We start from the raw sequence: 26,396 nt of genomic DNA on the forward strand, positions 1-26,396 counted from the left end.
CTATGTTGTTGTGGAGAAAACACTCAGCACAGTCATAGACACAGGGTGAGCTGCTGGCGTAAATTTTATTTTAGCAGCTTTTATCTCCTGGTCTCCTGTGTGCACCTCTGGCTCCTTCCTCTCCCCTCAAGCTATGGGTGTTTCCTGTCCTTCAACAGAAACACAGAGCAGATGGTCAACCTGGTCCCGGGAATACTAACATCCCCCAGGGGAATCTGTTATTAGGAAACAGAACCAAAAACCTAGAGATGGAGCCATGGTGGTAACTGCATGTGTGAGGCTCTGTTTAATAGGCTTGCCCACAGGAATGTACCACTGTGGTTCTGTTATTAGTTAAGGACTGATGCTGAGAAGTTACATGTTAACTTGTGGATTTCTGTCCAGTGGAAAAGAAAGTCAGCCCCAATGCTGACTAATTTTTTTAATTGAAGTATAGTCGATTTGCAATGTTGTGTCCATTTCTGATGTATGGCACAGTGATTCATTTGTACATATATATATATTCCTTTTCATATTCTTTTTCATTATAGGCTATTTCAAGGTATTGAATTTAGTTCCCTGTGCTATACAGTAGGACTTTGCTGTTTATCTATTTTATATATAGTAGTTAGTATCTGCAAATCCCCAAATCCCAATTTATCCTTCCCCACCCCTCAACATTGACTATATATTGCCTTGCAGGACACTGACCCGTGCTGGGCAAAACAGCAATCTTATTCTAACATTCTTTTTTTTTTAAAAGACTATACAGATACTCTGGGAACCAGCTTTACCATCTTCTGGGTTCCCTCATTCATTAATGAGTTGAATAAAATCTTTGACACATGATCATCTTATATTTATAAGATTCATGGTTTTTGCTTCTGAAATTTACACTCTGGCATTGTCTATTACAGGGACTTTGAGAAGGTGAGAGGGGATCTCAAAGTACTCAAAAGTCAAGCTTCTCAAACTTAAACATGCTCATGGATCAGGTGGGGCTTAAAATGCAGATTCTCATTCAGAAAGTCTAGGGAGGGACTCTAGCCTAACACACCCCCAGGTGCTGTTGATGCTGCTCATCCGAGGACCACATTGCGAGCAGCAAGAGCCCCATCCAACCTCTCCATTTGGTCTATAGGAACCCCCTTCGCAATCCTATTAGGGGTGGAATAAGATCACAGGGAGAAGGTGATGCTTAACCAAAAGCAATGCTCTCCTTCTGGTGGGATTTCAGGCACAGAGGCAAGCTAGTTGGGGAGACTGGGGTCCTCTCCTAGGTAATGCATACTGGCTACCTGCCAGTCCACTTAGCAAAAGCTCCAGCCACAACACCATGGCTTTGGAGGGATGAAAGACCAAAATGAAGACTTCTGCACTTGTAGTCCTCGGAGGCTCTTCACAGGAAAGTTATGGGAGAAGGAACCTGTGAGTTGGAAAAAGCAATCATTTCTCCCATCCAAGCCAGTCTTGCAGTTCAAACCCCAGCTCTACTCTTTCCAAGTCACACACTAACCCCCAAGCCCTAAGCCTGTCCTCATCGGGAGAGTGAGCACCAAGGGGGTGTTGCTCATAGTAAAGGAGAAAACACACAAGTGCTTGCCCAGTGCTGATGAACAGCTGGTGCTCAACGAGTGGCCCTGCTCGGACGGGAAGCGGCTGGGCTTGTGTTGGTTTTCCGAGAGATGGTTCTGGCCTACCTGGCCGAGGCCCACGTCCACAACACGATCCCACTGCTCCTGGAGCCGGCCCCGCGGCTGCGTGTGACATCGTCTCCCAGGCCTGCCCTTCCCGGCCTTGGCATCTCTCCCAGGACTCTGGCCAGGCCTTCTAGGGTGGCTGCCAACACTTACCCTTCCAGGAATTACTCCCAGCCCCAGGGCCAGCTTTCTGAGAAGGGACAGGCATGTTTCATGTAAAGGGCAGCTCCAGAGTAGGGCCCTAGCATCTAATACTGTATCTGGGGGAGACTGAGAACCAAAACCCTCTATGTGTGGTGATGGGTGTTAGACTTATTATGATGGTTGTTTTGCAGCACATACATCTATCAAATCATTATGTCACACATCTGAAGCTAATACAATCTTAGATGTCAGATGTAATCTCAAACAAAACAACCCTGTAGCCCCACACAGCTTACTGTTAACATTACTGAATCTTTGTATTCCACCATCTTCAACATTACAGTGCTATTCCAGGAAACTTGCCCAGGAAGTAATAGTTGTAAATTACTTTATTGTTGATTCTAGAAGACTCCTGAAATAATTATTTAAAGGCACATCAAACTGCTCAGCTTTTCAGTAAATAGCGTCAAAAGAGGTTACACCGTAAGACTCGTTGAATCCCTCGCATTAAAATGTCTCCTTCTGGTGCCCACCGGTCCTAAACTATGTCATGACCTTTATGCGATCCTAGTCAAGGTGCCCTTCCCTGCACCGAAAGTCCCACCGGAAACCAGACTCCAAAATCTCCTCACTACCATGACTTTGCCCTCTCAACTCTGATATGCCAGAAAGACTTGGTAGAGCTGTCCCTTACTGGGAGAAGAGTCAGCTCAGCTTTGTAGGACCAACAGGTAGAGCTATGTTTTTGCTGAGCCAGCATTCAGCAGGAAGAGAGTCAGGTGGGAGCCTTCTGTCTGACCTTTGGGGTGGGGGTGGTAGCAGCCTGAGCCCAGGCTGGTCCACAGGGGACAGTTACAGCAGAGCCCCCAGAAATCAGAGAAACAGTGACCATGTAAGTTCTGGAAAAACCCTCAGGGATCTCCGAGTGCAGCCCCTTCCCTTTACAGGCAGGAAACTGGATCAGAGACAGTTAAAGGACTTGTCCAACTCACAGAGCTAGCTGGGGTTGTTACATGGATTCAACGAGTTAACATCTGTAACTTGCTTAGACGCTGCCTGGTACCCACTAAGTCCTCTGTTTGTTAAATACAGATAATGGAGTGTCTGGCCTAAAACTCAAGGCAAACTCAGGTTGATCCTCCAAATTTAGAAAACAAAAACTGACTTTGACTCTGAACCTAGAAGCGGTTTCTAACTTGCACCAGAACACTCGGAGGGCTTGTTAAAACAGAGTGCTGGGCAGCACCCCCAGAGCATTTGATTCTGTAGATGGGGGGTCGGGAGATACCAAGCTGTGCACATCCAGCCAGCTCCCTGGCTGATGCTGCTGGTCCAGAGACCCCTCCTTGAGAACCTAGGAGCCTGAGAAGTAAATTGTAAGGGTGGCATCAGTCAGGGAGAAGTTGGGGGACAGCGGGCCCCTTTGTCCTTTTGAGTACCCGTCCCCCCAAGGCTGATGTTTAGTGCTCTGCAGCAGCACCCTGCACCCAGTGTGAATATTCTGAGCCTCACCTTCCTCTAGCTTCTTTATCTCATGCTTTCAGCCTCTTCACTGGTGGATAGGATTAACACCCGGGCCACGTAAGATCTGTGCCCTGAGAATGAATCAACACCAACCAGGCAGATGAAACCAAGGCGTTCTTTATTGCAGACTGAAGCTAAGGGCTCACTCACACAGTGGGCTCTGACTTGGGGGCTTCTCTGCCTGCCCAAGGGCAAACTCTCCAAGCAGAGTGGAAGACAGCTTCCAGAAGCAACCCCTTCAAAGGGCCTGTGGTGAGGACCTGGGGAAGCAGCAGCTGGGCATGCAGAGGTTACCCAGAAAGTCAAGGTTCCAGAGGGCGGGGCAAACCTAGCCTTCATCTCCTGTGGCTTTGGGTCAGTCCCTTCAGTGGGAGTGCCATGCAGACTCTGAAGAGATCTAAGAGGCCAGGGTCTCTGGGGGCTGGTTTAGGGAGGGGGATGAGCACAGACTAAGAGCCCTGGCATTGCAGGGGGAGAGCTGAGAACCTTCGCCCTCCGCTCTGAGGACATCCCCAGGGTCACCGCCAGGCCCTTGCTTCTCAAACAGTAAAGTGCTTGCAGGAATAACCTGGCGATCTTTTGAAATGCAGGTTCTGATTCTGGAGCGCTAAAGTGAGGCCTGGGATTCTGCATTTCCAATGAGCTCCTCTGGATGCCCATGCTGCTGGCCCACAGGACACACGTGAGCTGCAAGGCTCTGGCCATACAGTGCCTCTGTGAGTGTCAGAAAAGCGCACCCCTTCTTCAACAAAGAGAAACCCCACGCCAAGACACAGGTTGGATGGGGCTAGGACAGCCTGGGCTGGACTGCAGGCCCACTTGTCCCCAGTGTCCAGGGCTGAACTTGGAAGCCCTAGAAATCGTTTTGACCTCCTCACCCTGAAACCCTTTTCCCAGAGCTTGACCAACGAGGCCTTGGGAGACGAGCAGGGTGAACAAGGCATCTCTTGGGACACTGAGTGCTCAATGATGGACCAACAATGGCCCAACCTGTCAGCCACTTGTCAAGAGACAGGGGGCCTGGGCAGGGGCAGGCCTCAGAGCTGGGGAGGGGGAATGGGACTGGGAGCATTCTGAGGAAGGGTTAGTGCTCTGAGCGGTGGTCTGAGCTATGAACAGCCTAACCCTAGGAGTAGAAAAGTGGCCACTGCCCCATGGATGTAGGATTTGGGTGGCCTGGCTTCCCCAAGTCCTAGGGCCTAAGGAGTCTCCCACAGACCAGACCTGGTGGGCTCTGAGCTCCAAGTCTGCTTGCTCCACAGATGAGAAGGTGGGAGGTAGATACCTGGTGATCCAGGGGTCAGGAGTTCTCCAAACCACAGGTGTTGTCAGGAAGCAAGAGCCCCAGGTCCTTTCCTGGTATAGGGACCAGTTGCCCCTGTTTACCAGGTATTGTCCCAGTGTTAGCTATGAAAGTCCCATGTCCCAGGAAAACCTTCAGTCCTGGGAAAACCAAGATGGTTGGTCATCCTATTGCCTGGCCACACCCTAGACTCCAAGATGACTAGGTCATCAGGGCTTTGGGTGGTGGCCTGGGAGCTGGCCGGCCACAAATCCAATGGTCCATAGTGCCCCGACGTGGATCAGTGACAAGGCAACCAGACTGCTGCTGGAGGGGCACTGTGTTGAGGGTGGCACAGGCACAGATGGCTTTGTTTCTCTCCGGGCCACCTCTCCTGCAGCTCAAGGGCTGACACCAGGCACACGCAGTCACTCCAGAAGGAAGGATGGAGCATTTAGGGCTTCCTACCCTGCCGATTTCTTAATCATGAGGAAGGGCAGAGCCAACTTGATTTGCTCCTCAGTGTCCAGCCTGCTGGTCCTTGGGCTCCTACACAAACGTTCTCCGCCCTGATGCAGCGCCAGGCCACACTCTCTCCGCAGCTTTCCTACAACTCCTGGTTCCAGTTCCCACCAATCCAAGGACCCACAGGCCTGAAGATGGGGCACTGTGGTGGGCCTCATCTGGGTCAGTTCTCAGGAAGCAATAAATAGATGGAGGTTGTCTTCTGTCCCTCTCAGGGCAGCGGCTGGCTCTCATCATTAGAAACAAGGCCTCAAAACCCACAGGGGCCCAGAAAATGTTCAGCGATGCTCATCCGTGGGCCCAGAAGGTACCGATGATTTGAAGGTAACTTGGAGGCATGTGCTCCCCTCAAAACCTCCAAGGAACCCAAAGGAGGAAAAGGTTCCCCCACTGCCACCCCTTTTCTTAAATGACAAGGCTCAGAGAAGGTGAGGATCTGCCCAGGTTTGCACAGAAGTTGTGAATGCCCAGAGTCTGGACTCCTGCCCACCTCCTGCCTCTGGGCATCCCAGGGCCCACTGCTGCTCTATGCTATCTATCCTGGACCGCTGCACCCCTCCCGCCGTGCACTATTCAGCCCACCCACCCCCAGCCCCCCAAGCTTGGCCTCCCATGGGCCTGTGGGACTCCCTCCTTTCAGGGAACCAGGCCAGGTGGCCTCTGCCCCTTGCTGGGCGGGCATGAGGAGGGAGGCCTAGCGTGGGGGGGCCCGCGCACCCTCTGGAGACATGAGCATGTCGAACTTGATGAGTGGCGGGGCGATGACGCGTACCTCGGCGTTCAGTGGGTTGAAGCGCAGGTTGACGCTGCGCAAGGCGGGCATGGCAGCCAGCTTCTCCACAGGCACGTCTGTTGAGGAAAGAGGGACAGATCAGGGGGCGGGGCCAAGCGGGCAGAGAAGAAGGACGATGGATCACCTGACGCGGGCTCAGCGCCTGGCGCCCGGCCCTGTGTGAGGGGCCATCGGGGCTCACCAGGCCTGCCTGTACTCTTAACAGTACTCAATGAATATTAGATACAATTATTAAAGGAAATTGAGGCCCAGAAATAAGTCATTTCCAGAATGCAAGGTTATGAGCAGATGCTACTCTGGGGAGGAAGGAAAAGCAAAATCAACTGATACTAGTTCCCACCCACCGTCTGCTTTCTCTGGAGCTCATTCGGATGCTAATGTCACATGACACAGCTGCCAGCAGCCTGCTCCTCTATGCCCTTTACTGGGTGGGGCAGCTGCTGGAGTGGGGGCTGAAGGAAGGGGCTGCCTGTGGCATTTCTTGGCTCTCTTCATGCAAAACTGGGCTCCCATTCTTCCTACCAATAATGGCTGAGAAGAAAAGGGCTAATTACTTGGAAGCTTCTCTTTCTTCATATTAGTACCACAGCCATGGCCAACAGTGGGCAGGTGGGACAAACACCATCCCCTCTACCCTTGATAGCCCAGAGAAGAAAACCTTCTTGCCTTGGGCTTTTTAAGAAGTCAGGTCATTTCACAGGGTATTATAACCTCCATGTAACACAGGAGGAAATCCAGGCCCAGGGAGGCTGAGCTGTTAAATAGGCCCAGCAAAGGAGGTTGCTTCTGGGAACTGATATTTGAGGCCCCGTGCTAGGTAGTTCCTCATAATGACCCATTTTGCGGATAAGGAAAGTGAGTCTCAGATTCTCCATGCTGACCAAGATTCTCTAAATCTGCTCTGGCTCCCCTGGATTTTTCAACTAAGCCTGACTTTTGTGCTTCCATGTTCATCTCTCATTGTCCAATTTTAGCAAGAATCCTGCTATGTTGTTTAGCCAGAATCCTCCTCCCTCAATATCTAAACAGGTTTCTGATACCCCAGCACTCCCCAGGTGATGTCTGATCACCCTGGCCAGCCTTCAGCAGGAACACTGTAAGGTCTGTTTAGCCAGGACCCCCTCTCACCCCTGATGATTCCTTTTAAATTTTTCATACACTGACCTCCAGCCTTCTCTCTCCTTGGCTATAAATTTCCACTTGTCCATACTGTATTTGGAATTGAGCTCCATTCTGTACTGAAGTCTCTTTCCCCCTATTGCGACAGTCCTGGATAAAATCTGTTTTTACTGCTTTAACCATTGTTCAGCTCTGGTTTTTCTTTGACAAGGTCCAGGATCACTAAGCCGGTCAGTGGTGAAAGCAGGACGGTTCCTGATCCCAAAGCCCACGGGCTTCATCCCACAACACAGGGGCAAGGCCAAGGCCAGAGCTGGTGCTCTCGCTGGCCACTGAGCCCCCAGAAGGTGATCACAGGCAAGTTTCACTGAGCAGCTCACTAAGAACTGAACCCCAGGCTGAGGGCATCATACCCTCAACTGTCAATACAGCCTCATTCCAGATATGAGGACTGAGGCTCAGAGCTGCTAAGTCACCCATCTCCCCACGTGCCACTGGGGACCACTGCTTCTGCCTCAGTTTCTCCAGAGTGGGTTGAACTAGGGGGCTGCTAAGGACTTTTCTCTCTCTGGACTCCATGACTCCTCCATCCCGCAGTCAGGGAGGCCTGTGGGCTGCAGAGCTGTTGTTCATGAGACAGGAGTGGGTGGGGAGGGTCCCCCTGTGATGCCCCTGCAGAGATTTGCCAGGCGTGGCACAAAGACCAGCTGCACCCCAGCCTTGAAGCAAATCTCCGTGACTCCAGGCCTAGAGAGAGCAGTGCTGCCTGAGTTCTCAGCCTGTCATTTCCAAGTACCACCCACTGAGCTGGCCTCTTCAGGGTCTGAAGCATTCTCCAAACCACTCTGCTGAAGGACAGTGATGGATTAAGTGTATCCCTTTCCCCTGATTTAACTGCTAAAGTCGTTCGAGCAGCTTAGAGGAAGGAGCAATGGGGCCACCAGACTGTGTCAAAGCTGGCAGAATCAACAAATCAGACAAGCCAAGTTGGCAAGCAAGAAGCCCAAGAGGGAGTTTCTGGATAAAGCCTAAAGAACATTTACACTCAGAACACTCTGACAAGAGGGGAGATGCCTGGAGTGTGGAGAAGAGGATCTGAAATGATCTGCATTTTATGGATGGGGAAACTGAGGCTGGAGAGGCTACATAAGCTTCCCAGGGCAACATGGCACATCAGAGTCATGGTGGAAACAGAAGCTAGGTCCCTGGACTTTGGTCCCCCTAGAGAGGAAGAGAAGCCAAAGTCCTGCTGATCCTCAAATTCCAGCTCAAAGGCCCCTGCCCCTGTCACTCACTTCTGCTGGTCCCCATCGAAACTCCCATTAACACTTTACATGAGACCTGTATCACACATCACACTCTGCAACCTGGGACATGTTTGTTCACCCCGTACGTGCTCACAGGTGATCAATAGCTAGTTGTTGAATGAATTAATGAATGAATGTTTTACCTCCTGAGCTAGATCATAAGTTCCTTCAGGTTCAGGACCACGCTGAGCTGGGCACACAGTGGACCCACCATCAACACCACTTGATTAAACAATTCTGACCTCAGTACATTCAAGAGTTAGGGCCCTTTCCCCAGCCTGACCCATTCTGGGCACAGCCCAGAACGTCTGTGGACCAAGGTTGTGACCCTTTAGCACCAGTAATCCAATTTAGAAAATGAGAAAATATTGATGAGCAAGAAGAAAATCACCCATAGAAAATCACCACCTAGAACTAATCACTGTTAATGTGAGGCATACGTCATGACGAACTTTTTAACATACGTGTGTATATGTGCGTGCACATCTATGTTTTAAAAAATGGACCCCCAGATACTACGCTTTTCTTGATGACACACTGTTAACATCTCTTCTGGCTACAAGTTGGTGACATTATTATGGCTGCATGGTAGTCCATGGAATGGAGGGACCACACTTGGGCTCCTGTTTCTATTGTTGGACATTCAGGTTGTTTCCAACTTTCACTATTACAAACAGTGAGAGGCTATGAGTCCACAAGGCACCTGGGGTTACTTTTTCTCTTTCAGCCTGTGATTCTAGGATGTAGGATGTGGGGTTCTAAAATCCTTTTATGAACCCAGAGTAATGATCCTTTGACTTTCCCAGGGCCCCCAGGTGCACGGTCACAGTGGTGAGTAATGAACTTCTATTGCGAGCTCTAGTATCCTGGGTGGGAACTAAAGCCACCCCGTGGCCCATGGAAGGGAAGAAGGACCCCAGCCTGGATTAAACACCATGAATGCTGACTCCTGGGGGCACAGTCCACTGTATCTTCCCATCATCTCACAAGGCTGTAGCCAGAGACCCCATGCTCTATTGCCCCTCCTCCCACCTGAGCAGAGGGAACCAGCTTCTTACCTACTCAGACAGCCCTCCCAGACTCCTGCCTATGTCTATGGAAGCTTAAGATAATAGCAGCAGAATCAGAGTGGGCAGTATTTAGAGAAAATTACTTCTCTGAGGCCAGCTCGACCTCCCTTCACTAATTGTTGGTACTATTGACTGGCAAATTTGTTTCATGCCAGTGGGACCAGTTAGAGGCAAGATGATAGAAATGATCGATCCAGAAAAGTATTCTTCATGTGTGTGGTGCCCATGGACTAAATGGATGCTGAAAGGAGGAGGGGTCTGCACCCAGGGAAGTGGTAGAGGGTACTGAGCACAGAGGTAATCCAGCAGAGAGCAGTGATTTCTGAGTCCCACTTTGGGTGGGGCTGGGCCCCAACACATCTAAGGTCCCTCCTGGAATTGGGATCAGAGGCTCTCCAACCAGTTCTCTGGCTTCCTTGGCCGCTTAGAAACAAATCATGGTGCCTACAGGCTGCCCAGGGTGGATACACTGGAGAGTTTACATGTGGCTAGCTGTCTCACATCTGATCCAGACAATCTCTTTCCAGCCAGAATGCTCAATTTTCCATCCCCAAGGGATCCCAGCCAGTGAGTGTGGAGCCTGCACCTTCGAAACACCTCCTTACAGTGGCAGCTGGGGTGCTGGGTAAAGACGTGGAGGCAGCGCCCCAGCCCTAGTGCCTCAGGCCTGTGGACAGCATCTGGAAGGCCGTCTAAGCCTCCCTGGGTGGCTGTGGGCACATTCGTGCTCGAGAATCCAGGCTGGCCTGTCAGCCAAGGCTGTCCCCATACCCTGCCTTGACGTAGCTCTTGGTGCCTGGAGACCTAAACAACAAAGATCAAGGATGCTGTGCTGAGCTGAGCTGAGCTGAGCTGAGCTGAGCTTCACGCCCCATTCAAAATGCCACAAGAGAAGAGCAGGCAAAGTGTGGTAACCTGGTGGGGCAGAGAATCATGCCTGTAACACTCAGGCCACACTCACTGCTGGGTCTATGCCTGAGCCCCACCCCCACCCCATGGAGCCCTGGACTGGGCATCCTGGTGGGGGCAAGGGAGACACAGGAAGAAAGCAGAAGCAGCCCCCGTGCCCAGGAAGCTCACAGGACGCTGCCTGCCATTGACAGTCCTGCAAACAGAGTCCTGCAGCCCTTGGGGAAGGCTGTGCGGCTTGGGGCACTCTAAGTCCCTGCTGAAAGAGGCTGTTTGGGAGAGTGGACAGGGCAGAGACCCAGACCCTGACCTTGGATCTGCCACTTGGAGTTGTGCAACCTCAGGCAGGCCCCTTAACCTCTCTGAACCTCAGCCTCCCATCTTTAGACAGTCCTCTGCCTCATGGGGCCGCAGGGGCCAGCCAAAGAGACCATTCGGTGCTCCCCATGGAGGTGCGTGGAAAGCGAGCGGGCATCCCATTAAGAGGATGAGGAGCACAGAGTATTTTAAGAATCCACTAATGACCCTACACTTTCCCCCACCCAAGAACAAACTGCAGGGAAAGACAAACAAAGAGGGAGAAAGTCTTCTACAGGGATTCCCTCCTTCACCGCAGGCTGGCCGGCACGGTGGGCCCAAGAGTCTGCAAGTGAGAGGTGACAAACTTGCAGGATGGAAAAGGAATTATCTCCCCTGAAGGTTCTCCTGGGTGGGGGCAGACATGTGAATGGCTCCTTTGTAAATCCTCTCCATGCTTGGAAATAAAGTCTGCTACCAACTTTACAACTCTCTCTGCTCAGGTTTCAGAACATTGTCAGAGAAATTACAATTGGGAAAACAAGAAGAAAAGCTCCTGGGTGGGGAGGGATAGACTGGGATTTCAAAATTGTAGAACAGATAAACAAGATTATACTGTATAGCACAGGGAAATATATACAAGATCTTATGGTAGCTCACAGAGAAAAAAATGTGACAATGAATATATGTATGTTCATGAATAACTGAAAAATTGTGCTCTACACTGGAATTTGATACAACATTGTAAAATGATAATAAATCAATAACAAGTGTGAAAGAAAGAAAAGAAAGAAAGAAAGAAAGAAAGAAAGAAAGAAAGAAAGAAGAAAGAAAGAAGAGAAGGAAGGAAGGAAGGAAGGAAGGAAGGAAGGAAGGAAGGAAGGAAGGAAGGAAGGAAGGAAGGAAGGAAGGAAGGAAGGAAGGAAGGAAGGAAGGAAGGAAGAAAGAGAGAAAGAAAAGCGCCTATGATAAGCACCAGGTGGGAATAGTTACGTAGGGCTATACCAGCCTCTGGAAACCAGCTTCTGGGAAACAAAGTGAATTGAAGGTGGTGGGTAGGGAAGTGGGTGGAGTGGTCAGGATACCAACAAGGAAGTGGTGGGCTGGCTAAGGTTTCATAACCCACCTCTTGTGGGGGAAACCCTGATTTGTAGCATTTACTGATTTTTCATAGTGTAAGTGTGCCTACCAAGACCAATTTCAAGCTATCAGGAGAAGTCACAGAACTTGAGCAAGCGCCTCCAGGACTGAGGAGCCGAGTGGAGCAGCCCATCCAGGCAGGACCACAGACTCCTGAGCAAGAGGTGCCAGAGCTCAGGCCAACTCCTGTCCACTTTGGAATTCTTTGGAATCAACTTGACCTGTGGGAACTGGCCCACTGTTTTGCTGTCTGTACGTTCTCAGTTGCCTTTGGTTCATCGACAAAGTTTCTTCTGAAAATTCCAGGTGGGCGGGTCGTGCTACAGGGAAAGCAGGAGGGGGCGATTATGGGCACTAGGGCAGCAGAGCACCATGCCCAGGGTCCAGTAGGGTCAGTGGAAAAGAGCCCCCCAGAGCTCACCTCTGCCACCCTCCCAGGTCTCATGGCTGGGCTCATTGCTCTTCTCATCCTGATGTAGCCACACATGCGTGCACACACACGCATGGATGTATCACACACAGCAGATGCCGGGAGGATGAGGAAGAAGGAACTTACAGCTTCTTCAGGGACAGAATGTGCTTGTTGATGGAAGGTTCTGGTTTAGCTCAGTGGTACTGTCTTGCCTGCACATTGGAATCATCTGGGGAGTCTTAAAAAAATCATTAATCCCCAAACCCACCATCAGAGATTCTGACTTAATTAGCATAGGGTATGGCCTGGACACAGGTGTTTCTTTAATCTCCTGAGTGATTTGAATGCACAGCTAGTCTGAGCACCACTGGTCTTCCCAGTGAGGCTTAATGAGAGAATCTGGTGAAAATACCCACATAGCATTTCCATCCTAGGATGCCACCCACTTACTTCACTGTGTGAGGCAGAACTGTCAGGAGCTAGGCTAACTGCCTTCGTTCGTGACTGAGGGAACTCTGCCTCAATATCGTACACTGGTTTCTCCACCCCAAGGGACTTTCCCTCCAACAAAAGTTAATGTGCTTCAGCCATAACTTTCCTGTGGCTTTCAATCTCCCTCCAGCTACATGCAAAAATTGTCTCTCCTCATAAGGAGAAAAGGGACTGTTGATGGGAATGCAGTTTGGTGCAGCCACTATAGAAAACAGTATGGAGATTCCTTAAAAAACTAAAAATAGACTTACTATATGATCCAGCAATCCCACTCCTGGGCATACATCCAGAGGGAACTCTAATTCGAAAAGATACGTGCATTCCAATGTTCATAGTGGCATTATACACAACAGCCAAGACATGGAAGCAACCTAAATGTCCATCAACAGATGACTGGATAAAGAAGCTGTGGTATATTTATACAGTGGAATACTACTCAGCCTTAAAAAAGGATAAAATAATGCCATTTGCAGCAACATGTATGGACCTGGCGATCATCATTCTAAGTGAAGTAAACCAGAAAGAGAAAGAAAAATACCATATGACAGCACTCACATGTGGAATCTAATAAAAGAAAAAAGACACTAATGAGCTTATCTATAAAACAGAAACAGACTCACAGACATAGTAAACAATTTTATGGCTACTGGGTGGAAAGGGGGTGGGAAGGGATACATTGGGAGTTCGAGATTTGCAAATACTGACTAGTACACATAAAATAGATAACCAACAAGTTTCTTCTGTATAGCACAGGGAACTATATTCAATATCTTGTAGTCACCTATAATGAAAAATAATATGAAAACAAATATGTGTATGTACACGTATGACTGAAACATTATGCTGTACACCAGAAATTGATACAACATTGTAAACTGACTATACTTTAATTTAAAAAAATTCTCTCCTTACTCAAAGCACTGTCCTCAACAGCCAGGGTTCTGAAGCAAGACTGGATTGGAACCCTGGTTTTGCCCAGGCAGCATGACCTTGGCTAAGTTATTTAACTTCCCTGTGCCTCAGTTTCCTCACCTGGGGAGAATAATGGTATCTGCCTCATAAGATTGTCAAGAGCGTTAAACAAGAGCATACTTGAAAATGCTTAGAGAAGATCCAGATGTGAAACAAACAATCACTAAGTATCAGCCAGTGTAACTGACCATGCCACAAGCCTGTGAGAACAGGGAGCGGCCTTTGTCCATCTCTGCCTCCAGCACAGTGACTAGCACAGAGCAAAATGCTCAATCAAAAAACAACTCGTGAATGAACACTTCCCAAATGTCTAAATCCATGTTCCTGCCCCCTAAGAGCCTCTTATTCCCTGAATAAGGCCCTTGCAAGTCTGAGCTTTGAGTCAGAGCATCTGGGCTGCTCTCCAGCACTCTGGACAGGGACAGACAGTCCCTTAGACTGGCTTGCCTAAGGACGCATGGAAATGTTTTGTTTTGTTTCAAGCAAAAGTCAAGAAATTTTCTTGCTGTTCGCCTGTGTGCTACCAACAGAGTGCCAAGAGCATCCTGGATAATTGGAGCTTCTGGGTAATCAAGGTTTTACCACGCAGTGGTTGGCACAGAGGATGCCTTTGGGCAGGGACCAAGTGTGTGAAAGGTCTTCTGCCCAGATATCTGGCTTGCTAGTTCCCTCCAGGCAGACACATGTAGGCCGGAGTCGCAAACAGGAGATTCCCGCCCCTTCGTGTCTGGCAGCTACCTCAAATTTGCACTAATTGCTGTTAAAGTCTGTTTGTTTACTCCCGGGCCTCTCCCTTGAGTGACTCCACAGCCAGCAAGTGCTCCTGTACTTTGTCTAATGATGGCTTCACGATCGATGCCTGTACGGACTGCTCACTGCCTGTGGGCACAGTTCAGGGCTCTGGCTGGTCTAGACAAGGGTGTGCTGAGCAGTGGGATAAGCTTGCTGTGCCATGCAGGTAGCTGCCACCTGGGAGGGTAAATCATCTTCCCTTGGGCACCGTGACACTCAGTGCTTAGGGGACAGGGCAGGGCTCAGACAGCTACCAGTTGGCTGTGCTCAGGGGAGATCCAAATCCAAATCCCCAATACAATGCAGATGTATTGCACTCCCTCTCCACTTCCCCCCGGATGGGCTTGGAGCCCCAGATCCAGGGGCAGGAGAAATGTGTCAGGGGTTTGACGTCTTCCCAGACCTACCTAGTCAAATGCTTCTTCTCAGTTCCTAAGTCCCTGTTTCAAATCCTTCCTCACCAGACCCATGAGTGGGACCTGGAATGACAGTGCAGCCTGCTTCAGGCTGTGTGTGTGTGGTGGGGGAGGTGAGGTGGGTTTCAAGGCACCTGGGAGGATGCCCCAATTCTGCCAGGGGCTGGCCACTCAGAATCCTCCAGAAAGACAACTTTGACAAACCTTTCCTGGTCAGGTGAGCCCTGCTTTGGATCCTGTGTCCCCTGGTTAGCCTCTGCCCAACCGTTCAGCAGTGTCCCCTGCCACCTCTGTCCTGGCTCCAGGGTAAATGCAAGAAGAGGCCCAGCAGGCTGAAGGACAAGGAGTTGGGGAGGGTCTGAGCAGACAGCATACAGTCAGGATTCCGGGTGGGCTGGATGTCTGGAGGAGGGTGGAGCTGTCCTCCCATCTCTGCAGTGGGCAGGAGCTGGAGGCTCGCAGGGATGAGGTGACTAGCTCATGCTAATGGTGTAAGTGGGGCTTCAGATCTGTGCCTTTTTTGTTACAAAACTCTGAGAACCCAAGGGAGGGGAAGGAGGACTGCAACGTGGTCAGGGTTGAGTGGAGTCCAAGTCAGAGGCTCTTTACCCCGGAGTGGACCCCAAACCACCAGGAGAGGAGTGGAGGCAGGCAGAGGAGGAGCCTGCCCTGACTTCTGTTTTGGTTATCACCACAGGGTATCCCTTTCTGCACCATCCAGAGGGAGGTCAGTGGGCAGCCAGGGAAACACTGAGAAGCCTTTCCTGCCTGTGCTCCAGGCTGCCTCTTGGGCACAGGGGAAGCTCCAAGGGCAGCTGGCACCGAACGATCAAGGCCCCTGCCCTAGCAAGCTGCGGAGACCTGAAGCCCCCACCATGCCACTGCCTTTCTGCCAGGAGGCAGGGCCTTGTGTCCAGAAGCATTTGTTTTGAAGGACCTGGGTTTACACCCCAGTATCTCCTCTAAAAATAAATAAATAAGTAAACCTAATTACCTCTCCCTGCAAAAAAAAAAAATTAAAAAACAAAAAAACAGAAGCATTTGTTTTGGCCATGATTTCTTACTTCCTGCCTCCCTGTCCTACTGAGCATTCGTAGGTCTCCAGAGTGGGCAGCAAGCCTGGCCTCTCAAAGCCTTGAGGCCTCGGCACAGTCTCCCCTGAAGGTAATATCTCCCTGGGAGTGGGTCTCTCCTATAGGGCCTGGCATCTTCCACTGACCAGGACCAGGGCTTGGCTAAGCCTCATGTGGTACCAAATGGAAAATTTTGGTAGAGCTCAAAAGATACAACCAGCCAGATTTCCCAAGTTACCCTAACAGCTCTGGCTACTGACAGAACAGCTTGTTGGTACAGAAAGACACACGTACCAGTCACCAATTCACGTGCATATTAGGCCAGCCCCACCCTCAACAGAGCCCGGCAGCCTCATGGGGAAGGGTCAGGAGGCCATGAGGCCAGCTTCTCTGCTTTGACCTGTCTTGGGAGCTAATGGCCTTCGGTGGCAGCCAGGGAGCTTCAGGAAGTGTGCTGACCAGTTGGTCCCTTGTAAACACCAGCCAAGAGGCCTTGTGGTGCAAACCCTCGAAAGGAGAGCTGCTTTTTCTGTAATGACAGGGCTTGTGCCAGGGCCAAGTAAGGCCAGCGTGGGAAAACTCTCCCCTTTCGACCTAGCCAATAGCTTACAGGTGCCTACCAGACACGGGGCACTTGCACCTACTACCCCAGGTGCCACCCACACCCTCCTCTTCCATCCATGAGGACCTGGCAGACTCTGGAGTGCCAAAGACCTGGGTTCCAATCCTGCCTCCACTGTGCTGTGCTGCCTGCTTAACCTCTCTGAGCCTCTCTCTCTTCCCAGCTGTCCAGTGAAGATAACGTCCCCAACCCAGAGAAGAGGCCTGAGCAGATTAAATGAGATAATTACAGAGAAGCTGTGCCAGGCAGCCATAACTATTAGGTTTCAAAAAGACTGTGCAATTTTATCCTTTCAGATCAAATAGATCAATTATTTCCACTTCCGCTTTTCTAGGATTTCCTTTGTTAAAAAAAACTATTTCCTGGGCCCTAGTGAAAGAACTAGCAGTGAAACTCTCTCCCTGTCCCACCAGAAGCTGTGGAACAAAGGATTGGTTCCATTCGCTCCAGCTCCTCTGGGAAGCCATCCCAGCCAAGCCTCCACGTGCACCACTCACTCAGCACTTGGCACCTAGTGTTTGTGGCTCTTCCCCTCAACCACAGGAGAGCAACCAGAACCTGCAGAGCTTCTCACTAAGGGGCAGCTTGGTAGAGCCCCCAGATGAAATAAAGCCATGTTCCCTCTGCCCACATGATGCTGATCAATTTATTCCGTGAAACAGGGTGAGGCTGCAACAGTGATGTCAATGGCAGGGGAGGATGATCCTGAGGTCCATTTGTGCCCCAGGCTCGGGAGGACAGGGCAAAGACTGCATCCTGGAGCATCTCTTCTACTGATGGAGACCAGCGTGAAACTGCGGCTCCCTGGACAGACGTGCACCTCACCCTGAGCCCCTATCCCCACCTGCCAGAGAAGGGAGAAGATGCTTTAACAGAGGGCCTGGGCCCCCAGTGATACACTGGGCCATGGAAAGGGTACAGGTGCCCCAGAGGGCCAGATGTGCTCCCTCCAAGTCCCCACAGTGCCCCCCACTCTTATCCTTATATCCCAGGGGACAAGGATACTGCACTTTGCGGAAATCTTATGTTAAAGGGATGGTGCCATGGCCCAGATAAACTATGATGAAAGACTGGGAGGGGGCGGGCCATGAAATATGAATGGAGGACCAGTTGCAATAGATGATTCAGGAGGCAGAGCAGGCAGGACTAGGTACTGACTGGATAGGTGTGGGGTAAGGAGAAGACAGGAAAAGCATCAGTTGCAGAGAGATTCTCAAGCAACACACCACTGCCCCACCGAGGGCACTTGTTGGAAATGCAGGCTCCTGGGCCCTATTCACAGAAATTCTGATCTAGTAGGTCTGAGAGAAGACCCAGGAGCCTTACTTGTTAACAAGCGCTCCAGGAGGATCCACACCCTGAGGAGTTTTGTGAGGCTTAAGGAGTGATGTGCTTGAGTCAGCTGCTGGGAGCTGGCACCTGGTACTCTAGGAAAAAGTCCTGCACTTCCCAGGCCCTGCTGTTCAGAGAAATCACTTGGGGGTTTTGCTCAGGTGCGATTCTGATTCAGGTCGCAGGTTGGAAGTGCAGCCTGAGGTTCCGAGTTTCTAACAGGCTCCCAGGTGACAGCCACACTGCTGCTGGTCTGTGGATGACACTTTGAGAGGCCAGAACCTTGACAGGGGTTCTCAGACTTCAATCTCCATCTGCATCACCTGGGGAGGGGTATTAAAACAAATTGCTCTTCCCCACCATTTCTGCTTGAGATCTGTGGAGGGGCCTGAGAATATGTGTTCTTAACAAGTTCCCAGGTGATGCTGCTGGTCCTGGGACCCCACTTTGAAAAATATCAGCCTTGACAGTAAAAAGTGAAACTGTATGAGGGCAGAATTAAGTAAATGTAGTCTAAAGCATTCCTATAGAATAGAGATGTAGGTTTCCTTCGCTATTTGAAAGTAGAGCATTCCTGCGGAAGCTTTCTTCTAAAAAAAAAAAAAAAAAGAGGGGGGTACTTTATTTTATTTGTTTATTTATTGAGGAGGTACCGGGGACCAAATCCAGGACATTTTGCATGCTAAGCAGGACCTTGTACATGCTAAGCACGCGCTCTACCATTTGAGCAATAACACCCCCTGAAAGCTTTCATAAGCAGAAATGACATAAAATGAGGAAGTAATTACCTTAGAACACATCTTACCAGTGGACACACAAAATAAATTGAGATAAAGCACAGATGCTCACAGACACAGTATAGCTCAGTGACAGCGCATGCTTAGGATGCGCGAGGTCCTGGGTTAGATCCCAAGTACCTCTATTAAAAAAAAAAAAACTCGCTGCAACACAAATGTTAAATAGTATTTGTGCTTTCCCCCTTTTTTTGGTAAAAGCAAAAATTCTCCTCAGTCTCTTAGTGAAAACAGGTACTAGTGTAGGTCTTTCCTAAAAGTGAAGTGGCACAAAGCAAACTTTCGAAAAGCAGGAGTTACCTGTACTTTTCTTTTTCAAAGTGCTATTGCTCTATTTGTCAAATTTCCAATAAGAATTTGTTCTCCTGTGATCGCTTGCTCTTTGGAACAGTGGGTACATGGAGGGGAAAAAAGCAGCGAACTGAGGGTTATGGAAAGTTAAATTTTAGTTTAACCGAAGTAGTCTCCTGCTTAGCAAAATGAAGTGTCCTAAATGCTTGGTTTTCCCTTCACCCCTGCATGTTCCCAAAATGTGTTGAATTGCTCTGCAAGACTGAGTACTTGTGAGCAAGTTATTGGGACTGAACGCTGCTCCTGCACCCATTTTCAAGTCATATGTGATGGCTGCCGAGGTGAAAAACTAACTTTCTGGTTTTCACAGGATTGGTAACCCATCTTCTCCCCATGTTATCAGTCACAGTCAGACTATATGCTTCTACCTCCTCTGAAACCTTCCCAGGGCTCTCTGAGGAGCCCCATCTCACAATGACACACGGACGGCCACCCTCTGCCTGGGAGTCCTCACCCAGGCACGCTCAGACCTTCCGACCATATCTTATCTAGTAGTTTATTCTCTGCTCCCACTCAGACCTCCCCCTGACCCACAGCCTGTAAGCAGTTTGAGGTCAGAACCTGCATCTCATTCATCTGTAGCTCGTATTTCTGCAGAGACTCTCTCTCCCCAAGCAGTCTTGTTTATACATACTCAGAAGCTTCCATATACCTTTTTCTAGTTTGGAAAATATCAGGATCATCCAAAATCTCAGAGACTAATAATTCACTGTAGTCTGAATAAATACTCTAAGCTACATACTTTTTTCTCCCTCTCAGGAGTGCCTGGAGAAAACAACTGTGTCCTGGACCCCAAGGACCCAGGAAGCCTCCTAGCTGGATGGGGGCACATGCTGTATGTGTGCCAGGGGGTCTGCTGGGGGAGGGAGGAGTCCTCTGACTTGCACCACTTCCTGTTCACCTGCACCTGGCCTGGATCTGCAGACTCAGGGGTTTGGCCACAGGCAGAGAAAATGGTAAGACATGAGACAGGAATTCGGGACCAAGAGCGCAGGCAGGTGAGCTGGGATGAAGTGGAGATGAAGGGTCAGATGGTATTAAACCTGTCATCTACCTGGCTCCACACTCTGGTGAGTGGAGCTCATCCCCTCAGCCGAGGCCTCACTGCCCGTCCTCATGCCACCCCACCAACCAGTCAGCAGGAGGCTGCAGTGCTGGTGACCACCGTGACAGCGATGCAGGTGGAGCTGAGAGGCGGGGGGGATGTAGCATACTAGAGGGGTGTGAGTGGCAGGACAGGTAGCGAGGCTGGCTGAGAACAGATCACAAATCTCTGTGGGACAACTCATAGAAGCGGCTTTCAGTATTTTTTCATCATGACCCATGGTAAGGAATACATTTTACATCATGATCCAGTACCTATGTCTCTGCGCGTATAGTAAAACTGAAGTAAAAAGTCACAAAGCAGTACGTACCATGCTACAAGTGATGTACTCCATCACGTGCTGGTCTCACCCTATTAATCTGACTTCACGACTCCTTAGTGGGTCATAGCCGGCAACTTGAAACAATCTGCCCTATTGTGTGTCAGCCATTTCAGAAGGCCTTTGAGCCTTTGGAATTCCTGCTCTGCACAGTGCTCCCCACTGACTGTGTGCCTGCTGTATGCAGACACCATGCTCATGCTGGGTGGGGGTGGCTCCGGGATGGGAGGACACAGACTACATCACACACACAGACCAGAGGACTGTCTGTACAAGGTGGCAGCAATGAGGCCGCCACATGCTACCTAGATGTACGACCTGAGGGCATCCTGCTACTGGTGACCACCAAGGACGGGGACCCCCGCCCCCAGGTTGAATCAGAAAGCAGACAGCAGTGTCCCTGTCCCTCCCAGCCTGCATACCCTGTTGTGGTCCTGTCCCTTCTCCCTTCCACGCTGTCTCCTCTCCCTGCACCATGGCCCTGAGAGTGGAGGAAGATCTGACAGCAGCACTATTCAGAAACAAGAAGCTGATGCCGCTGCCCCCGGGCAGCTTCAGGGCCTTCCCGAGGCCAGGCAGAGGCATCTTTTAAGGAGGTCCCTTCAGAGGTTCCTTCAGATGCACCTGGAGGCTTGTTTCAGAGCTGCTTGTTCTCTACTGAACTAAAGTTTAAAGGCATCTTATGCATCTCCAATTTATTTACTTAAAACATTTTTATTTTCATTTTCCACTACCCTCTGAGGGCTCCAAAGTGGAAAAATAAGCCACTCTTAAGGCATTCTAAGCTCCTACTGCAATTATCCCAATGAGATCCTGCAGGAGATCGGCTACAACCTGTGAACGGTGCAAAGCTGTTTCCATAATGAAGGACCAAGCCGCCCTCACCTTCCTCACTGTGATTTCTGCCCTCTTCCCTCCAACGGGGCTGTGAAGGCTATGGCCTGGCCTTCCACTGCCTTAGGAGTTAGGAAGCCATCCATGTAACTAGGATGGATCAGGGAGAGGTAGAAGATAGAAGTGAGGGGACTCCCGAGAGGGAACCACAGCTGCCTCTATGTGCCCCTTCTCTCCACCCGTGCAGGGAGAACACCCAGGGCCCACAGTGGAGCAGGTCCTGGGGTCAGCCAAGCGCCTCTGGGAGCTACTGGGCACTTGGGGAGAAACAGGAGGCTCTGCTGAATGGGGGCAGTTCCCAGCATCTCCACTTCCCTCAGGCCTGGCCCAGGCTGGGCAGCAGGAGTCTCTGCACAGACTGAACTGATGGGGAAACACAACCCAGTGCCGATGTCTCTCTCACCTGGCCAGGTTTGCAATAAACACTCGGCCATGAAGGCAGGGGGAGTGTCTTAGCGCCTCAGTTTCTACATCTATCAAACGGGATGATTACCCTGTTGCCTTGGGCCTGCACACAAGCATTCTCGGTAAACTGTAAGATGCTTCCATGGGTAGAGTTATTGCTGTCACTGAAGAAAGGCAGAGATATGTTTACGAGAGAATGAGTCACAATAGCTGAAGTTTTTCCTCTGGGAGCTGTTGCCGCTAAGGGATGCTGCCAGCCTTGTGGGAGAAGGATTGGGGGATCTGTGTTGCCTGGTACCGCCCACTTTGGGGAGTCACTTCTGTACTGCAGCCAGTACAGACGCCCACTCCCCAGCTCTCCTGCTTGGGGAAAAGGCACCTTCTGGGGTGTGGTGGGGAGACCCTCCATTTTAAAGCTGAGGAGAAGCTGAGGCTCAGAGAGGTGACATGAGTCTTCCAAGGCTGCAGGCAGGAAGTGGGGAAGCCACAGGCCAATACTTGTCTCTATCTGCCTGCCTGCACAATGCACGCAGCTCTGGCCTCAGCATCAATCAGAAATAGCCCCTGCTTGGTTACTGCTCCATTTGGATAAGTGGCCAAAGGAAGTGGAGGCATCAGGAATGGGCTCTAAGAACAAGATGGAGGGAGGAAAGGCTGAGCAAGGAGGGCCTGGCTGAGAATGAAAGGCTCAGGAAGAGACCCCAGGGGTCAGGACAGCACAGGCGGAAGCACCTCACAGTAAAAAAGGCACTTCTAGGCATGTTCCTTCTGCTTCAAGACAGCACAAGGGTCTGAGTGACCGGGGGGCCAAACCAGGGGCCAGCCACTCAGGGATCCTGGTCTTGGGAGAGCGAGATTGAACCAGAGCCCACCCCCAGGGCCTTCCCAGAGTTAAAGGAACCCCACTCTGGGCACAGGGCTGAGTTTTAGAATCATGTATTCTCATCCTGGCACTTCTGCAGTCTTACTGTGCAACCCGAGGCTCTCTAACCCTGCAGAGCCTCAGTTTATTCGTCTGTAAAAGGATGGACCCAGAAACTCAGAGGCTGGCCATTCCCACCTTCCACTCAGCGAGGGTGGGAGCCCTGCTGGCAGCATCCCTGATAGATGGGCCGCTCATCAGTGCACGAGGCAGGCCACCCTCCATCAAGCAGCTCCAGACCACTAGAGACCTCTTGCTTTTAATCAAATGGCATAATGGTTGTGAAAGAGCTTACAAAAATAAAAGCATAACTGAAGGAGGCTATTATCAACACCATCAAAACCAGAGGCAACATGAGAGAGGGAGAAATGGGGCTGAAGGTGTGCTTCCTGGGCCTGCCCAGGTCAAGCGGGAGGGAGCTGAGGAGGAGGGGTATAGAGGGCCCCTGTGAGTGCTGGGCTCTCTCGGGGGAGATTGGACAGCAGCTGGAGACACACTCAGGTCCTGCTGAGAAGGACGTAACTGCTACAAAAGGAGGAAAAGAACCACTCCCCTCACTCAGAGGAACCCAGCACACTGGAGTCTGCTATTTGCAGAAAGCTCATCTCCAACCCAGAGGGGGAGACCCTCTGGTTCCCTGGAGGAGCATATTTACACTGGAAGGCACAGAGGGGCTGTTCTGGACATGTTTGCCTATCGGCTCCTGCTTAATAACAGTAAAGAGCTCACTGTGAAGCCAGGGACTTGGGCAGGAGTCAATGCACAGAGGGTCCAAGCTGAAGAGTCACAGTCACAACCGAGGCTCACAGAGACACGAGAGGGAGAGCTTGTGACCCAGTGTGGCCCAGCTAGTTCAGGGCTCACTGTGGGGAAAGCCCAGGCCTGCCACCTGCCAGGGGAAAGCAAGTGTCCAACCCGGCCCCTGGCAGGTGGCAGGGCCTCATAACGGTTACCTTCCCAGGCTCCGTGCCCTGTGCTCAGGAATCTCAGACCAGAAAGCCCAACCTTGCCCTCTTGTCTATGAAAGTCTGACTCCAGAGCCCCATGTCTTGTGCCCTGTGAGCCTCACTCAGGAAAGGGAGCTCAGAGGAGGAACGGCAGACAGAGGGAGACAAGGGGCCAGGTAGGCTGGGTCCACTCACCCACGATCTCGTTCTCCTCCAGATTGATGGTCTCCAGAGCAGGCAGGGTGGTGAGCTGCTCCGGGAAGTCATGGAACTGGTTCCGGGACAGGTCGATGGCCTTGAGGTGCTGTAGGGTGTTGACCTCATTGGGGAGGCGGTGCAGGAAGTTCCCTTCCAGGCGGAGCTCTGCCAGATGGGGAGGAAGAGAAAGGGCGGGTCAAAGGGGAGCCACCCAGAGACCGCATTGACTGCCGGCCACTAGGGCCAGAAGGCAGAGAGGAAACCAAGGCCAAAAGGAAGTCCTCCCAGGGGCTAATTCCATATTAATGCAAAAGGAGAGGTAACCCCCTCCACCACTGCTACCCCTCATTCCAGCTGGGCTCCCTGCTTTTGGCTTTGGAATGGAAGGCTCTCCCGACAGAAACCTGGGCCTCAACGTGCTGGCACGTGCCTCAGACAGGGCTTCAACTCCAGGCCTTGATGGGACAGGTCAGGACAGGCAGCCCCCAGGCTCCCACACCCCACAGCCCATCTGACGGACCCCACCTCTCACTGTCCTTCTGCTCAGCGAGCCACCAGGGGCAGCCAAGTTCTTTCTGCACCACGTGACCCTGCTCCCCGGCCTAGTCACTGCTGGACATATGATCGTGGGCTCCTGCTCTTAGAGTGTCTACTACCAAAGCTGACGGCAGCCCACGCAGGGTCCTGTGTGAGGGGTGAGCTGGGACGGTGGGAGGCCCTCTGCTGGGAACCAAGGCAGGGCTGGGGGCTGTGGAGGCTGACGCTGAAATGTGTGATCTACCTGGAGGAAAGGTGGGGTGCCCCCAGGGCCCTGTGCAAGGAGAAGGGATGGGGCGGACACTGAGATACAACAGGCCCCCTGCCTCGCCATGCCGGGGCTCTGGCAGACAGGAACTGCATCTGATTCATCTTTGTTCCCTACAATCAGGCCCCAGAGGGACGCCTTGTGGTCAATTAGCAAATATCTGATGAATGATGACTCTTCTCCCCTGCAAGAGGCAAACAGGTAACCAGGGGGCCTGGCCTGCCTCTTATTCTCCATCTTCAGGAATATCCTGAAGGCAAGACTCCATCAGCAGAACCAGGGCTGGTCCCACATAAACCCGGACCTCCAGCAGCCAGGTTCTTAGATAGCCATGCCTTCAACTAGACAACAGCCCTGCCCAGATCACAGTTATCAGGTCACAGTGCTGGAAGGGACATGGGAGAACATCTAGTCCTGTGCTCCCCAAGTGCACCTCTGCCAGACAGCGTTTCCTCAGGCTCTGAGCACGCTGTCACCTGGGTCTCCAGGTGGCTCCCTCTGTCTAGAACGCTCTTTACCAATATATTTGCAAGGCTCGTGCATTACTCCATTTGTGTCTGCTCAAATGTCATCCAACCTGAAGTAGGATCATGTCCCATGGGTTCCTGTCCCCTTCCCAGAGGTATCTGCATTCATAGCATCTGTCAGTACCTAATGCATCCCCGTGTTTGTATGCTGCCAGCCTCTGCCCACGAGAACGGAAGCTGCATGACAGTGGGGCTTCATCTCCGCTGTAGAAACATGCCCCTACCTGTGCCCAGTGAGTACTCTGTAAATATTTGATGAGTACACAAATGAATAAATGAGTGCATATGAGTATCACTCACAAATTTTTGCCAAAGTTCTGTTCCACACATACCCTTGTTTTTCCTTGAATTGATTTGTTCCTTTTTTACTTATATATAAAAATGGGAAAAGTTGTTATTGCCTTCCACACGAACAGTGTTGCTCAATTCTTGCTGGACACTGTTACCAAGTGAAGAATCTGGGCCCCAGGCAGATGTGCACCCGTGGAGGGGATGTGCGGAGAACCCTGCAGGCGGGAGTGAGCTGGTACGGGGCCAGCCGGGGCCAGGCAGGGGGCAGCTGCCTCGTGGAGTCTCTCAGAAGCCACTTCCCTGGAAAGAACATTTGTTCTCGGGTGAGAATGTGGCCCATTCTTCCCAGCTGTTTGGTTCCTGTTTAGGGCATTTCTCCAAGCCCTTGTTTTCTAGGAAAGTGCCTACCATGCTGGATGTGGGCTGGTGGCCACAACACCTCCAAATCCCCGGCTTCCGGCCAAGCAGCCAGTGGGGCCTGTAATGGGCCACTTCGGGAGCCGGCCTGGCCCCCACGGGGCAGCAGAGGGCACAGTTTCACTTGCCGAGCTGGACAGCAGGCGCCACTCAGTGTTACAGATAGGGAGGTGGCCACTGTGCTCAGCTGTCACATGGTCAGGAATCCCATCGCTCTGAGAAGGCTTCCTCACATCCTGGCCCCGGACCCTCCCTTCCAGGAACCTGCTGAATTCCCCTGGCAGATCCTGTCCACTGGGTTACACAGATGAGGTTGGGGTTGGGGGCTTGTAGTGAGAGGCCGTACGGGGTGGGCGTGACAGACTCAGGCTCTGGGGCCTGGTGTCTCCGGGTCCTGATTCAGGTTCTGTCACTTTCTGACTGTGTGACCTTGGGCAAATTGTTTTTCTTTACCTCTGCCTCTGTTTCTTCATCTGTAAGATGAGGACAGGACTAGACTTTCTACAGGACTGCTTTGAATT

At 51.2% G+C, this 26,396-nt stretch overlaps 1 protein-coding gene across 8 annotated transcripts in view; it reads right to left on the reverse strand.

The window, feature by feature from the left end:
- Positions 1-707: 707 nt before the first annotated feature.
- Positions 708-26,396, reverse strand: part of LRRC20 (leucine rich repeat containing 20) — a 63,362-nt gene continuing 37,673 nt past the window's right edge. For 5 of the 8 annotated variants that reach the window (XM_014556270.2, XM_032491557.1, XM_032491556.1 and 2 more), the window contains 2 exons: positions 23,833-24,000; positions 3,449-6,003 (listed from right to left, as the gene is read on the reverse strand). In XM_014556270.2, coding sequence (XP_014411756.1) covers positions 5,849-6,003; positions 23,833-24,000 — 323 coding nt within the window. In that variant the 3' untranslated portion in view covers positions 3,449-5,848. Of the gene's footprint in view, positions 1,406-3,303; positions 3,419-3,448; positions 6,004-23,832; positions 24,001-26,396 lie in introns of those variants that run through there. The other 3 variants (XR_004324009.1, XM_032491559.1, XM_032491558.1) reach the window with 3 other exon arrangements.

Source organism: Camelus ferus, chromosome 11, assembly GCF_009834535.1.
Source record: "Camelus ferus isolate YT-003-E chromosome 11, BCGSAC_Cfer_1.0, whole genome shotgun sequence".
Lineage (NCBI taxonomy): Eukaryota > Metazoa > Chordata > Mammalia > Artiodactyla > Camelidae > Camelus > Camelus ferus.